The sequence below is a fragment of the Cyanistes caeruleus genome, chromosome 18 (genome assembly GCF_971803275.1).
Source record: "Cyanistes caeruleus chromosome 18, bCyaCae1.hap1.1, whole genome shotgun sequence".
Classification (NCBI taxonomy): Eukaryota; Metazoa; Chordata; class Aves; order Passeriformes; family Paridae; genus Cyanistes; species Cyanistes caeruleus.
The window spans coordinates 10136159-10151470 of NC_141718.1; the positions used below are offsets into that span (position 1 = coordinate 10136159).

The 15312-nt window shown below is 39.8% G+C and overlaps 1 protein-coding gene across 38 annotated transcripts in view; it reads right to left on the reverse strand.

Moving 5' to 3' along the window:
* CIT (citron rho-interacting serine/threonine kinase) overlaps window positions 1-15312 on the reverse strand; it is a 68338-nt gene that overhangs the window by 43245 nt on the left and 9781 nt on the right. For all 38 annotated transcript variants that reach the window (XM_086855491.1, XM_086855488.1, XM_086855479.1 and 35 more), the window contains 4 exons: window positions 9788-9968; window positions 2681-2786; window positions 1666-1809; window positions 224-343 (listed from right to left, as the gene is read on the reverse strand). In XM_086855491.1, the coding sequence (XP_086711617.1) occupies window positions 224-343; window positions 1666-1809; window positions 2681-2786; window positions 9788-9968 (551 nt within the window). The remainder of the gene's footprint in view (window positions 1-223; window positions 344-1665; window positions 1810-2680; window positions 2787-9787; window positions 9969-15312) is intronic.

The window sequence follows — 15312 nt, forward strand, 5'->3', positions numbered from 1 at the left end:
CTAGGAACAGAAAAATGTGAAGTTTGGAGTTTGTGCTTACTTGCAAAATACACAAGTGGAATTTTGTTGCTTCCTGTATTGTTCGGGAACCCCTGTGAAATCACACAGCTTGGGAGTTATCACAGCCTATCAACACCAAGCGTAATCCTGGCAGCAGAGCTAGAATATGCCAAGAATGCCTATTTGTGGGCAGCCACTCTGCTCCCCAAAGAAGCAGGAATACCTGTTCTTTGATCTCTTGCAGTTTTCGGCTTTGCTCTCTGATATCATGAAGTAGCTGTAGTGCCTTATCATCTTCCTGAGACACCTCCATCCGTGCCTGCTCCAGGCTTCGCTTTAAGCTCTGCAGAAAGCAAAATGTTCAATACATAGGCTTTGGTTTCTCAAATGGTTGTATAATGAAGATCTTTAGTTACACAAATGCCTCCTTGACTGCAGTGAGGCATCAAAAAAATGGAGGCACCAATGATGGAACTCTAATGAAATTCATGGCCAGTGCTGCTCCTATCTGAACAGAAGCAGCCCATTTTACAAACACTGTTTACTCAGCTTAAATCTTAGTTCAAATCTCCACTCCCTTACATCAGGTTTAGAGACAGAAACCAAACACAGACCACAAAAGGCATCCATTATTGACAGCATTTATCTATATTTTATCCAGCACCATTAATTCACAACCTAGATACAATCCTTCAACTCCATGTTACTTACATTTTTCTTGCTGCTGGTGAGTCAAACGCTTTAATCATTGTTAAATTTCTATTAGAAACAGAAGAGCTGAGTCTGTAGCACAAATTTGTGCCTTACCTCCAAATTTGGAGTCACCAGTGGAGTGGTACTCCTATTAACTGTTATTCATCAACAGAAAGGTACAAACTGAATTTTATTTCTTTACCTAGTAGCATTAAGTATAGGAAAATCACTTGGCCCCATTTTAAGATGTCCTTCCCAACAAACCAAGACATCAGAAATGGTTTTCAATTCTCTGGAACAGAGTATTAGCTGCATTTTTGTTCTTGGTACAAGAGAGGAAACATAATTGTGCATCTAACTGAAAATACAGAGACTATCAAATAGAATGAAAATATCCTCATTGGAATACTGCCAGTGACAACTGGGCAGACATTCCAGCTCTCATGAAAAATGAACTTTGAAGACATGGTTTTACAGCCTCATTTTTATATTCTACCTGAAAAATAGCACCTGTCCTAGATCCTCCCTGACACTGTGCTGGGGAACGGGATCGGTCTGAACTCAGGACACCACAGATGGAGACAACACCACTGCTTCCTAATCCTATTTGTTCTTGAAGATTTCTGTCTAGGCACTGATTAGGCCCCATCCTCTTCCATCTAAGAAACCTTCAAGAAGCACAACCCAGGCATGTTCTAGCACAGCCAGTAAGACAAACATCACAAAGAGTTTCAGCAAGACCAGGACAGTAGTCACTCCTGCATGATCTAAGCACATGACCATGAAACAACATCTGAATAAAACTACCAATCAAGCTTTTGCAAACACTTCAGGGCTCCGTGTTCAACAGATATCCTCTGACATAGCATTTTCTCTCCATCAAATACCCCACTGAAAGCATGATGGAAGAGAAAGACAAAGACCACCAGATTTCAGGCCTTCAGAGCTGAAAGGACTGGTGTAAGGGCTCACACTGCATTCTGTGATATAGGTGGCCAGGTCCTGCTCCAGGAGGGATCGCTGGGTCTCAGAGGCTTTCAGTTCCACCTCCTTTTGGCTAAGTACAGCCTCCACCTCTGACACTCTCCGGTGCAACCGCGTCATTTCCTGCTCCATCTGCAATAAATATCAAGAGGTTATAAAGTGGGGCTTCAAAAGCTTTGTTAACTGCTACTTTCAGAGCTCTCTTTGTAAGGAATTTGTCTCCAAGAGACTTCTAGCTATGTTTCTCCAAATGGTGTTTAAATTCCGATACCATTGTCTCTGCTCCAGGAATGCACAGTTCTTCTTAAGGACAAAGTAGTAAGTCTAAGTCACCCCATTCATTCAAGCTGCTTGTTCATATTCAGTCATTCTTCGAACCCCAGTTAGCAAAGAAGACACAATCATTTTTCACCTGACTTGCAGAGATGGGTCACTTTAACCTTATCCCAAATCCATGCTGGACCAGAAGATGGTTTCCCCCCATCTCCTTGTCAGGAGCAAATGGTCAAATCCAGAACCGAGCAGGGAGAAAAATAATGGAACTCTCATAAAAGTCTCAAAACAAGCAGTAAGCGTTAAAAGACTCCACAGGTTCCCTTTATTGGAGCACAGCAACTGTTACAAGACGTTCACCATAAGCAGTGACGTGACAACAGTTATATAAGCAGGAGCTGATGAGTGAGGAAGAGCCCTCAGAACAGTACTGCTGTAATGTGTGTCTGATGAAGAGGCAGGGCCTGCAGGAAGAAGCAGTCGTCTGTGGCACGCTGAGAAAAGCACTGTTTAAAATCCAGAGCCGCTTCTTGTTAAGTTAAAAGTATCTACAGCAACAGCATGGCCTAAATTCATCTCCCTTTGTACTGGACAGGAAGCCACCTCTCTGAAGGAAAAGCACTTTGCCCACCACGAGTCTGGATGATCAGCAGCATCTGACAGATCCCTGGACATAGAGTGGTTGCAGATTCCTGGAGCAATGGGTGTGGCCAATCGCATAAATAAATACCTTGTGACACTTGTCCTGGGCGTCTTGGAGCTCTTTGCTCTTGAGAAGAAGTGTCTTTTCCATGGAGCTGACCTTGGCTGGGGAATCCACACTTGAAAAAACAGATCTAAAAGAGCAAAGCCAAACAGCACGTGAATATGGGCAAAAGGTACAGAAATCTGATTTATGCAGCCTCTGTAAAGTCATTGGGTACTTACTTATTCCAGGATAAAAGAAATGTGATTGTGCAGCAATCACAGCCTAACAGCCATCATTGCAGATCAAACGTACCATAAAAGCTAATGACAGTACATCATTATTAAATAATCCACATGTACTTCTAGTTACAATATTAATATTTTCCATCAGTGGCTATGTCAGAGTGCAAAACAGTAAATCACAGCAGCAGTTTTGCATGATTTGTAGGGAATTGTAGGTGCAACAAAAACAGAGCATAAAGTCAACGCAACCATTTGGAAAGAGAACAAATTTTCAGAGAAATGCTTTTTTATTTGGTACTTTATTTTTAAACAGGTTTTTGAATTATCATTGAAGTATAAAAGCCCTACAAACTTCAACATGTCATAATCTGCACCACAGGAAGAAGAATTTAATATCCTTAGTTACATTCTGTGAATCAAAATTGAAACTTCCCTAACCCAATTCATATGATCCCTACAAACCCAATCAATATCAATATGATTAGTCACACTGCAGAACTTCAGAGTTCCACTTAGAAGTAATTTTTTTTTTCCCTGAGATACAACTGTACTGTTCAAAACAATTTGACTCCAGAAACCTGGGGAAAATATTTACTTGTTCTTAAGCTTTCTGTCTAATTGGGACTCAGCATTTAAGAAGTTTACCGTTCACGTTAGTTTAAATTTATTTCAGAAAAGGATAGGAAGCCACCTGATGTTTAAGAGCATATTTTTAGTGCTTTGCACAGTCTTAAATATGCAACCTGCAACCAAAAAATTAAGTACACACATCAAAACACAATTTTAAAAATCACCTTCTCCCTCGCATAAAATGATTCAGACTAGAGGCTCGAGCAGTTAATGATGGAAGCAGTGTTAACTGATAGATGAAAACGCAGCAGTACAATGAAGGTGCTAATAAAAGATCACACAGGCTGCCCACACGTTGCTTTCTGCTTCTCCTGGCCACAGTTTGGTGTGCAGCCAGTTATCCCCACGGAGAGAAAGGAGCTTTGAGCAGCTCTCTGCATAGAGCCAGACACCCACACACAGCAGCACAGGCTCCTCTCAACACCAAGGAAAGTTTCATTCCATCACCACCATTTTCTGAGAAAAATCTACTCCTTAATCCAAGTGGATATGCAGCAGAGGCACAGAAAGATATACATGGATTTTTACAAAAATGCAGCAACATTTCTGTATCAAACAGATCTTCAGCACCACCACCTTGAGCAGTGATTAGGAAGCACAGTTTTAGTATCAGCAAACAAGCACAGCAAAATCCACCAATGCTGCCTTGAAAGGTCAGATATTAATATATTTCTTCAGAAACCTGATATGGAAAAACTTAGAAGAAAGAAGCCTGCATGTCAATGATAGAGATAAGATCAGGACTTACAAAAAAAAAAAAAACAACCTTAAAATTAATGCTTTTATACAGCATTCCTTTAGCCCTGGTCCAATCAATCTGATCCGTCAAATTACAATATTTAAAAATCAATTTATAAAGCGTGTCTATACTCCTACAGAGAAAAAGCAACCATCTGAGAAAGATGCATATTAAATCCCATAACAGCTGGGTGTACAAACAAGGCTAAAAATGAATAGTTGAGAAAAGCAGTCTAAAAATACAAATTAAAGCTCACATTAACTAAAAAAGACACTAAGGAATCTGCTTTCAAATGTTAATCGAATATATGTAAATAGCTGCAAATATGTACTGAGACAAATCTGAAAATCTTCTTATAATAAAAATTTGGTTTTACAGGTCTGAACTGTATTGGCTAAAACAGTCTTTTTTTTAAAATTATAGTTTCAATCTTAACCATCACTTTTTTACTTCCATTCTTTTCAGATCTGAGGTATTACCTAAGAAAACTCTAGCCAGTTCTCACAGAGCTGGTTTTATTTGTGTCTTCTATTCCACCTCCCCAAAGGAGCTAATTTTATTCATCATTTTTGCTTGTTTATTTTATTTGCTATTAAAAGAATCAGAGCCTAATATTAACAGCCACTATTTTACATTTCAAAAATTTCTCATGGTGAGCCAGCTGAAAGCATCCCAAGCACTGCAAGGCAAGAAGGAACAGGAGGGATTCAGGGAAGGAAATGAAGAGCTCTGCCAAAGGTAGGTGGTTCAGCCAGGTGGGATGGGATGGGACAGGGCACAGGAGACTGCCCAAGTTTGGATTTCATGAGGTGACTGCAGAGGGAGCTGCTCCTCAGGGTTGCTGTTGGCTTTGTAAGGGGAGAGAAGGCTGCAGACAGATAAAAGTACAATCTTTCTTCCCCATCCCTGTCCAAAGAGAGGAAAAAAATCCTTAAAAATATATGTGCTGGTGACACGATGATTCTCCTGCCATGGAAACCGTACATCTGATCCCCAAGGGAAGCTGATCTCAGTTAACACTGGACACACAGTTTTTAGGAGACATGCTCTCCCAGTAATTCTTTCCTGTGTACAAATTGTATTAGAACAACTTCCTGAACATCCATACAACCTTCAAAGTATCAGAAAGGGGCAGACAGAGGAAGTCAAGAGAAATGGAATACTGGCTAATCTAATAAGCCTTGTCATGGTGATAGAAGCTCTCAACAGAGCATGACAAGGTGGAAAATACCCACATTTCTGGGGCACTTATATTCTTCCTCAGTCAGCATCATTGCAGAAATTAAACACACACAATCAAACATCAAAAGCCATGATGCAAAGCTATCATTCAGGCTGGGACCATCTTTGAGTATTTCATTTAATTAACTGCTACATCTGGATCAATTCTCTTAGTACAACAGAGCAGTTTCTGCTGTTTCCTCTCAAGTGTGAAAAAAAAGATTAACAAAAGGTAACCAGCTCCATCAACAAGAAAATTGCAACAAAAGATTAAAAAAATCCCAAAGCCAAGTCTAGAGTACCAAGCTCTCATAGCACTGGCTATTCCAATTTACTCTCCAGAGAAGCAGTGCCTGCATGACTAAAAGCCAAGTTAACTTAGAGCTGACTAGTGAGTTCACAGCTAGATCAGCAGCAGCCTCAACCAGCAGAACGAGCAGAAACAGTGCTGGTTGTGTAAAAGCTCCTCCAGTCCTAACGTGGCTGAGATGAAGAAGAAAAAAGCATTGGCATGGGAAAAGCTCCGAGCTGATTCTTGGTCTCCAACTTGTACCTTGTGCATCCCATCACACCTTGGAACTTCCTGTGTCCTTTTCTGCCACTGTCCTAAACCCCCAACTCACCTGTGCTTCTTCCTTCTCACAACAATTGGCACCATCTGTCCTAATCCTGGCCCCCACACAACATGCTGATAATCTCATCCTCCATCCCTCATGCTTTATTCTTTTTAGCATTATACTCATCTGTACCTTCCACCCCCTCGTAAATGCTTGCACAGGCCTAAAAAAAAACCAACCAAAAACAAACAGTGATACCATCAATCTGTGAATAGAGCTTGCTGAAGCAAAGCATATTTTTGGTATGCTCATCCTGTGCTTCCTCTTTCATCTATCTTTGGTGAAAGAGCTTACCAGAACCCAACAAACTGTTGGAAGAAATCAGTAGAAATCCTTCTTTTTGGAGGAATGGCCCATTTTAACTGTCAGTATTTTATAATGACAGTCATGAATCCATATCAAATTTTTAAATTAAAAAAAACCTCAACCCCAGTAACCCAAAACAAAGCAGAAAACAAAATCCTAGAAATCTTGAGAAACGCCATTTCTTAAGACCTTACAGAGAGAATACAGGCAGGCAAAAATGTGCATAATAAACTATTTTTTAATTAGGCATTTATTTTTTATTAGGTATTTTGATATCTTTTATTTGGTATTTATTTTTATTAGGCACTAATTTTATTAGGTATTTATTTTTATTAGGCAGTTTGGTATATTTTGTTAGCCCTGGATTTATAATATATTTATCTTATGCTTCTGTTTGTCACCTGCAAAGGACAAGAACAATTTTCTTTCACCACTTGATGCATATTTTTGGCAGCTAAGGGTTTCTGTCACTTGTTCTAAGCACTGGAGATCAGCCATGGTTAGGGACAGGAAGTAAGGTGGGGCTGGCTTTTAATGGAATTAAACTCTTGGTTGCCTCTTATCTTGTCACAGTCACACGCTTGCAGCCAAACCAGCAGCCAGATTTGCAGTCAGACAGGCTTTTCTCCCCCACATCCAGAATTCAGAGGCCATGATGAGAGAAAGAGTTAGCTGGTCCTTCTCTGCAGCCTCAGCCCAGCTCTCCTAAGCACAGATTTACTTAAACACTTCGCTACTACAGGAACCCATGACTTAAGCAATGCCCTTAATTTCTCCTGATTGCTTCCTATGACACATTATTGCTGTGCCTTTTGCATTTTTGTTAAGTCTCACATTTGTCAGAGGGACACAAATTCTTCTCAAATCTCATGGTATTGGGCACCAGACAGAGCACTGTAATTCAAAGGACCCTTTTAACTACACATCAACCATGTAATTTCTGGCAACAGGTCTAAGTGACTTAGCCTGAAGTCATTGGGAGAGTGGAAAAGAGAACTTCTGTAATTCTCCTTCTGTCCTTCTTTTTTAGCTGCCTTTAGTCTGAAGTATTTTGAAATTCCCAGTTCAGCCATAGATTCTTACTGTCCAGTGGACAAGGGCAAGAGCATAGCCCCCCTCCTTTCACAGTTTGACAGCCCCCAGATTAAAAGTGCTGAAAGTTCCAAGGACCTTGTCACTGGCACTCTGCAGTTGCCCGGCCTTACTGTGAGCAGCACTAGAGGGTTTGTGCTGCAGACAGGAAAACAGATCTGCATCACTTAGCAACCAAAAGGTTAGACTTTCACATGAAAGATTTTTAAAATAAATTCTGGACTGGTAAACTTAATGACTTAGGACCTTGCAGAGAAGGCATACCAAGATTCACAAGAGATAAGCCCCCTCCACGCTTTACTGTTCTTCATCTAAGAATTTGATATTCAAAGCAGTGAGGAGAGAAACAGTACTGTATTTCTTCAAGTAAAACATACACCAGACAATATTTTATAAGAAGTTATCTTTTGCAGTGGTATTGAGAATAAACTAATCGCTGCATTATTTAAATACACATATTTTAAAGTCTCCATAAGGGCTTTGCCATACTTAAATCACCTTCTTAGAACAAAAGGCAAATATTTACTGCCAAAAATAAGTACATTTATGGAGATCTCGCTCAAGAAAAAAAAAAACACGTTAATATCTACTCATATTAAAATTATTTGGGAGAAAATTAAATATGACTTTCTGTTCCAGCTTAAGAAGAAACAAGCCATACCAAAAAGAAATTTTACTTCAGTCAAAATTTCTGCAGAGGAATTAATCTCTATATTCATTTGCTATACCTCTTCTCACCTATTCCCAAAATTAAAATGTAACTTCCATATGCATTTTCGGTACCAGCTCCACAGAGAAAGCACCTCAGTCCATTTGCTACAGCTCTCTCAGCCTCCAGCACAGTTACACCACTGCTCTGAGACTTTACCCCACACTCCTCTTCAGTTCTAGTCCTGGGCCCAACTACATACATGTTTTTACCACACATATATGGTCACTATCGAGGCTTTTCTGACTGCTACCTGAATGGCCACACAGACCTGGTACACGGATTGCAGTTCCCCTGGCAGACAAGATAACAGCCTAAGTTATCTCACTCCTGAATTAAGACAGATTTTAACCCCAGGTATCTACAGATCTAACATTCCATCCTGCTGACAATATTAGATCATTTCACCAAAAGAACACGTTCTGGGGTTTTATATCCTCTCCCTTCCTTCCTCTTTTGCCATAAAAGCAACTCTACTGAGAAAGGGCAGCCAAAGATTCCCTTTTTAATTCTGGCATAACCATCATATAACCTTGATTCACAGTGTGAGCAAGATCAAAGATGTCAACAGTATCACCAAATTCAGTGACAAGCTTACTGCAGAGCAACTATCACAACCAATATGAAACAAAATGAAACTCAATTAAGACAGATTGACAACGAAGTCCCTGAAGGGAGCAAACCAGCAGCAGGGAATGAGGGTTGACATGAAAACACAGTGCATTGAGTCTCTAACCCAGCCAAAGACACTGCATTCCTGAGAGGCCTCCTGGTCCTGAGCTAAGGACTTCCCAACTTAACACCCTGCACTAATACTTTTTCAATAGCTCTGTCATCAGAAACCAACCACCCACCACATCAAATGGTTTATATCACACTACTTATATTCTTCTTTTTCTCTGACTCAGTTCTCCCAGAAATCATGTTTTCTTTCCATGGAAAGCCATTTCTCTGAGGTCTTTACATCCCTCCACACACACAGCCACTGCATATTTTATCTGAATCTCCAGTCTCTGAACACACAACACAGCAATGTCCAGTCCTCCTATTTAACTTGACCCAGCAGCACAGAGCCAGCTGCCATGCAGCTCCTTCCCTTGCTCACTGACCCATCACTGCTCATTCCCAGGTTAGTGGAGATCCTTTTCTATGGATCACTGATTCAGCCTTACACATTCCCAGCACTTGGTGCCCACTCTCTGACCCAATGAAATAACACCATCCCCTTTTTCCATCTCTGAACTCCTCAGTATTCTCCTCCTTGCAGGGATCTGCAGTACCAGAAATACAATCACCTACTGCTCTCTGCTTAACAGCAACAACTAATTCAAACTATTTGAACTACAATTTTAATAATAACTGGTTTAGAATGAATCTTTCCATCCCATTTCCTCCCCCTCATCCCAGAAATAATCAGAGAACAGTAGGACATGCACAAGACACACCAGCAACAGATAAAGCCCGAATCTGGCAGCTTCCCTACAGCAGAGTACAGTTAAAACAGCTTTTCCTCACACACACACCATCCTCTCTGTAACAAACCTTCCCATTTTTCCAGCAGTCCTGTCCACCTGAGCAATAATTTCTACTTACTCTGATCTGAGTATCCCCAAAGCCTTGATGAATGAAAACCCCACAAACGGCAAATCTTCCCCCGAGAATCCTGCTGGGTTCAACTGGCGCGTAGAGGATAAAACCCGCGAATTCTTCTCTGGTTCATCAAAATTTGAGGTGTCATCATCAGACTTGAGAGTAGGAACGAAGGGGGGAGGAGCTGGTGGGAAAAAAAGCAAGAAGAAAAGACAAAATTCAGCTACAGTTCACTCTGCAACAGTCCCACTCATTCAGTGCTTGCAATGGCACTGCAGCTCCTGCTTTTAATCTTGCTAACACAAGCAGACCGAGCTGCTGCTCTCAAAGCGTATTACAGCAACAAGAGATTAACCCCTGAGCTGCCAACATGGCTACCACTCTGCAGGCACAGCATCTCCCACACTGATCAAACTGGGATTTAGCTTGGGCAGTGGAGATTCTGGGGTTGGGGGGGTTTTTTCAGGTTAAGATGTTGGGTTTTTTAACACATAAATAATTAAATCAAAGCACCAGACTAGGAAAATCATTACTGTAATATAGCCAGAAACCTGTCAGTTCTGATTCATCTGGAAAAGGAAAATGTCTCCAACCTGTCCAATTAGTGACACTACCTGAGAAAGAAGCCTGATCCTCTGCTAGTCAGCTAAGGGATATTTCTTACCCTTTAACACTAACAAGAATCTTCCCAGCATGGGTTTCTAATCAACAGCAAACTGGTCTTTCTCCTGGAAGGTTCTAATAAACTATAGCCACTAAAATCTCACTGGTCTTTGGGAAAAGAAGATTGATTTTATTTCTCTAAATGAGCATCCTTAAGACCTGGAACTCTTGCCGGGACACCACTGCAGTCTGGCTCTGATACAATCAGCTCTGAAGAGAGGTATAAATAGCAGGAATTACAATGTATTTCTTACTATAATTTCTAAATTGGTACCACTTAACTTGCTAAGCAGTTGTTTAATTTCAGATGATTTTCTCGTGCTTGCTTTGGTTTAATTAACCTAAGGAACAAAAGGACAAGTTCTTCTCGGTGATGTGCAGCACCCAAGCTACCTGCTGGCTCGGCTGTGTGGGGGAAAGGAATGAATGCAGAAGCCCTGCTGTGCAATCCCAACCTCATTAAATCACGTTTCTTAACCTTTATTTATTTATTTCATCACTCGGGTCCCCACTCATTGCAACTCTGAGATTAGCAAAGGAGAGACAGCTCCTCAGCCAGCAGCTAGAACAGCCCATTGTCACCAGCTGATGGAAGTGGAGTGTGCTAAAACCGTTACCATGGATCCAGTACGGATCTCCTGTCGCTGAAGGGCTGATGAGGACTGAAGGACCGGGGGAAAAAAACATTCCAACCCCTGCAGTGCAGGCTCCCTGCTCCTGAGTCCCCGCATGCCGGCTTTAACCCTACCTGCCTGCGGCGTGCCAGCCGCTGCTGCCCGTGAGTGGCAGGGGCACAGCGAGTCACGGCTGGAGGCGCTGGCTCCCTCTAGGCTGCCAAAGCCTTCCACTGCCTGCCTTCAACTCTCCATCCCCTCGCTGGAACTACCCACCAGCCCAGCGGTAACAGCCAGGAAAAAAAAAATAATAAAGAATCTGTCTGCATCAACTGCCAATTCCCAACTGCATGCGCAGGCTTTGGGAGCAGCTCCCTGAAGAGCCATCCTGACGCTGCTCCCAAGCAGGGAAGTGAGAAGAAATTCCAAGAAGCAGATGCTGCTCATGCACAGTAGTTCTGAGTACATTAGAATGAGATAAATGAGGAAAATATACAAATTAAATAGGTTCTGTAGTAAGCAGTATCAGCCTACTGGAGCTTACCAGCTCCAGGACATTTAAAATGTATATGTCAGTATCACAAATTTATTAATGTCTTCCATTTTATTGGATATAATAAAAATATATAATGCTGATATTTATGCACCATAAACATAGTTTTGAAATATAGATTGTTGACTGGAATATGTATTTCCTTTTAAAATTCACTTAATGTCAGGATAATGTCCAACTGCTCTTACATATACTCTTAATGATTTAAAACAGAGAAGTAACAGAAAAGAATTTGTAAGCATATCATCTTTACTGCAAAGGTAAGCCCAAAGCTGTAGTTAATTCACAGCAGAGGAGGATCAGTTCAGGATTAATATTTTTTAGTTTCAGGACCTTTGCTGAAAGAACTCTGTGCTTTTTCTCACAGAAAGGGGTGCTGTGGGAATTTTAACACTGTTTTGGAAGGCAGATACTGTCTGTGAGTTAAAGTAATAGAGAAAACAGCAAACTCTTCATCTGCTAAAGTCTAGAAGGTTTTTAAAGAGGTAGCAAAAACCAACTTAGCTACCTTTTTATAATGGTACAAGCAGCCTGTTCTGTACTCTCCAGAGCCTGAGAGATGACTTCATCTCTGAAAGAGAGATCTTAAGCCTTACTTTCCACCAGAAATTAGCAAAGAAGATATTAAGAGTCATCTTTAACCACTTGCAATTTAAAAAGAAAGTTGTTCCTCTAACCAACAAAAAGAAATGCTACTCAAACCACAGGCATAAAAGAAAATATCATTTAACTATGCATGCACATAAAAAGATGAAAAAGGACTCAGTGGGGGAACAATGGATGCACAAAGATAAAACTGAATGTGAAACAGAGCAAACCTTCAGGGCTGGTGGGAAACTAGTTTAAAGAGCAAAATGTTTTACACTACAGCTTCCTCTAATGTTTAATAAAATATGAGAACAAAGAAGAGAAATTGTGAATACTAGATTAAAATATAATGAAAAGACCCTTTGCCCTCTATTTTGCATTCACTAAAATAACTGTCCAAAATCTCTGCCACCCTGCAGTATAACTTTGTTACAATATTTGTATCAAGAAATAGTAGCAACTAAAGAGAAAATTTGGAACAGTCATTTGACAAAAACACCTCTAGATGATAAGTAGTTCTAAACTTGTCAACAGTGGCTGAAAATGAGAAGCAGAACTTCTGAAGAAGTTTCAGCATGCTGGATAAAAAAATCACTTAGGGGTAAGAGGGAATAACTTTAAAAAAAAAAAAAAAAGGCACTAGATCCACTCTGTCTGATGTTGCTAATTATTTGGTAGCTTCTTCATAGATTTTTGTTCCTCAGACGAAGGAGTCCTTTATCTGATGTCCAAAATACCCACAGAATAAACAGAGTAGTCTTGTAAAACCAATCTAAAACAGACAAGCACTTTTGTTGTCAAATGTGGGTCACACGATGGCATAATCTCTAGTTAAGTTATTATTTCTTGCATAAAATCAGAAAGCTGTCACACAACTATAGCATTTTCAGAACAAGATGAAGACTGGTGAATGCAAATACATTGATGTGCTTATCAACTGCTTCTTTAAAGGGAAGGATCCTTCAGCAGAGGTCCAGATAAGCCTCTGAGAAATAAATGTGAGCATCATGCCATCACATCTGACAAGGTGAAAAATTTGCACTTTTCTCAGGCTCACCCAAAAGGGAGGCAAAGGTATTACTCAAAAAGACAGTAAACCCAGTGCTTCTACTCACACAAAGTGCTTGGGTACAAAGAGCTCCTTTTGTCTCCAACACGTTACAATGAACGTACATCTTCTGTTTACCATTTAAAGTATCTTGTGGAGAACTGCTTGTTTTAAAAAAGCCAATTCCTTGCCTAGATACATCCCCACTTGTGGAAGGATGTAACCCTCTTCCATCTGTTCCAAAGAATGACTTTCAGAGGAAAAGGGGGTGTTGTAGGTTGCTAAGTTTAAGGGAAAAAAAAAAAAAAAGAAAAAACGAAAAAGAAAAAGGAAAAATCCAAAACCACCACACATATTCCAGTACTTTAATCAACTTATCATTAAGAGTAGATAAAGTCTCTCATGGAAAAAAAGCCTTTTTTTAAAAAAAAAAAACCTCTGCCTCAGTGTGTGTATTTATGACTGGTACAAAGAACATTGCCATAACCAGGTCTTTCCATCCTTTCAAAATATTTTCATGCAAATTCAGAAAAGAGAGACTGCATTTCCCCTGGGACAGTGAAAGACTCAACTGAAATAGAAAATTTAAAGGCAATACAGAATGTTTCTTAAGGATAAAAATGTGACTCTTCTTGATCTACAAGGTGATCTATAAATTCTTTCTGAGGAAAAGCATCCACATAGCCTTTTTAAATAGGTTAGGCATTCCTCTTCCTCAGGCTCTAACAGACCTATTTGAGAAAGTGTTATGAAAGAAAAATAGACAATCCCACTGATGAAATTAAAGGAAATTTTCACTAAGACCACTCATAAAAAAGGCATTGTGCTAGTTCCAACCTATCTATACAATATTATCTTAACACCTTTACTGTTTTGTCAGGACAATGATCCAACACATCCATTTCTATTAATAAAAGTGATTTCCAACCTGTAATTGAAGTGATCTCCACTCCAAGAAACAAGTCAACACATTCTTCTGAAGACAAGAATTTAAATTAAACACCACAATGTGTAACTGTTAACATCCTGAATGACAATGTGGTGTTCAAAAGGATAAGTGTCTTGGACTTACAAATAATGAGATTTGGGTCCTGCCTGATTAATAGCAGAAAACAGATTAAAAATCAGTCTTTAATGCTTTCTCACGTTCTTCTGTTTGCACAAGACATTAACTCCTGTCTTTTCATATATGTACTGTTGACATGTGCAAGTCCAAATATGCCATTCCACATTCAAGACCTCTTGGACTGTAGTTACCAAGCAATTCTTAAAATAAAAGGTTTTTCATGATGTACACATATTGCTCAGGAAAGAATTAAAGTTTTCTGACCATCTCCCAGCTAGACTTCAGTGAGTAGATTTTTGATTCCAAATTTAAAAGCTGATGCAGTTTAAGGATGTCAAATAAGACAACCAACAAAATCCCCAAATTATACAGAATACAGCTTTGTTGCTGATAACTCAAGTATGTAATTCCCCATTCTCTACCTCTGATTTTAGATTCTTTTTAGGTACTCAAATGGTTCTGTTATCAACTTTCGCATGAAATACCTGATCATTTAGCAGAAACACAGATAAAAAATATGTTTATTTCAGGTAAATAAATTGCAAAATATTCTCAGAAAATTCTTCAATAAATGAACACAAACTTTTGAAAGTTTTGCTTCATTTTATTTTTGGGGAGGAAGTGCGGTGTTATCTGTTTCAGGGTGGGGTTTTTTTTTAATAAGCTTTAGAAGTCATTAAATAGCCGGAAACGAACAGAGAGCAGAATCTATAAGGTTGTTTCAGTACAATACTCCAATGAAGGGGAAAAATCACCTGTTGAGACAAATTCAGATAAACCTGATCTTAGGTTTAATGGTTTGATTCTGTTTTTGTAACTTAAGAGCTGCTTACACAGACACAGACATTACTTGGACCCAGGGGAAGTTGGGAGCTTTTTTTAGAGGCAATGATCTTTTGGAAAGGGGTTTACTAAAAAGTCAAGTGTTTCATGGGTTACCATAACAACAAAATGTAAAACTGAAAAGCCCCTTAATGACACATTCTTAACCAAAAT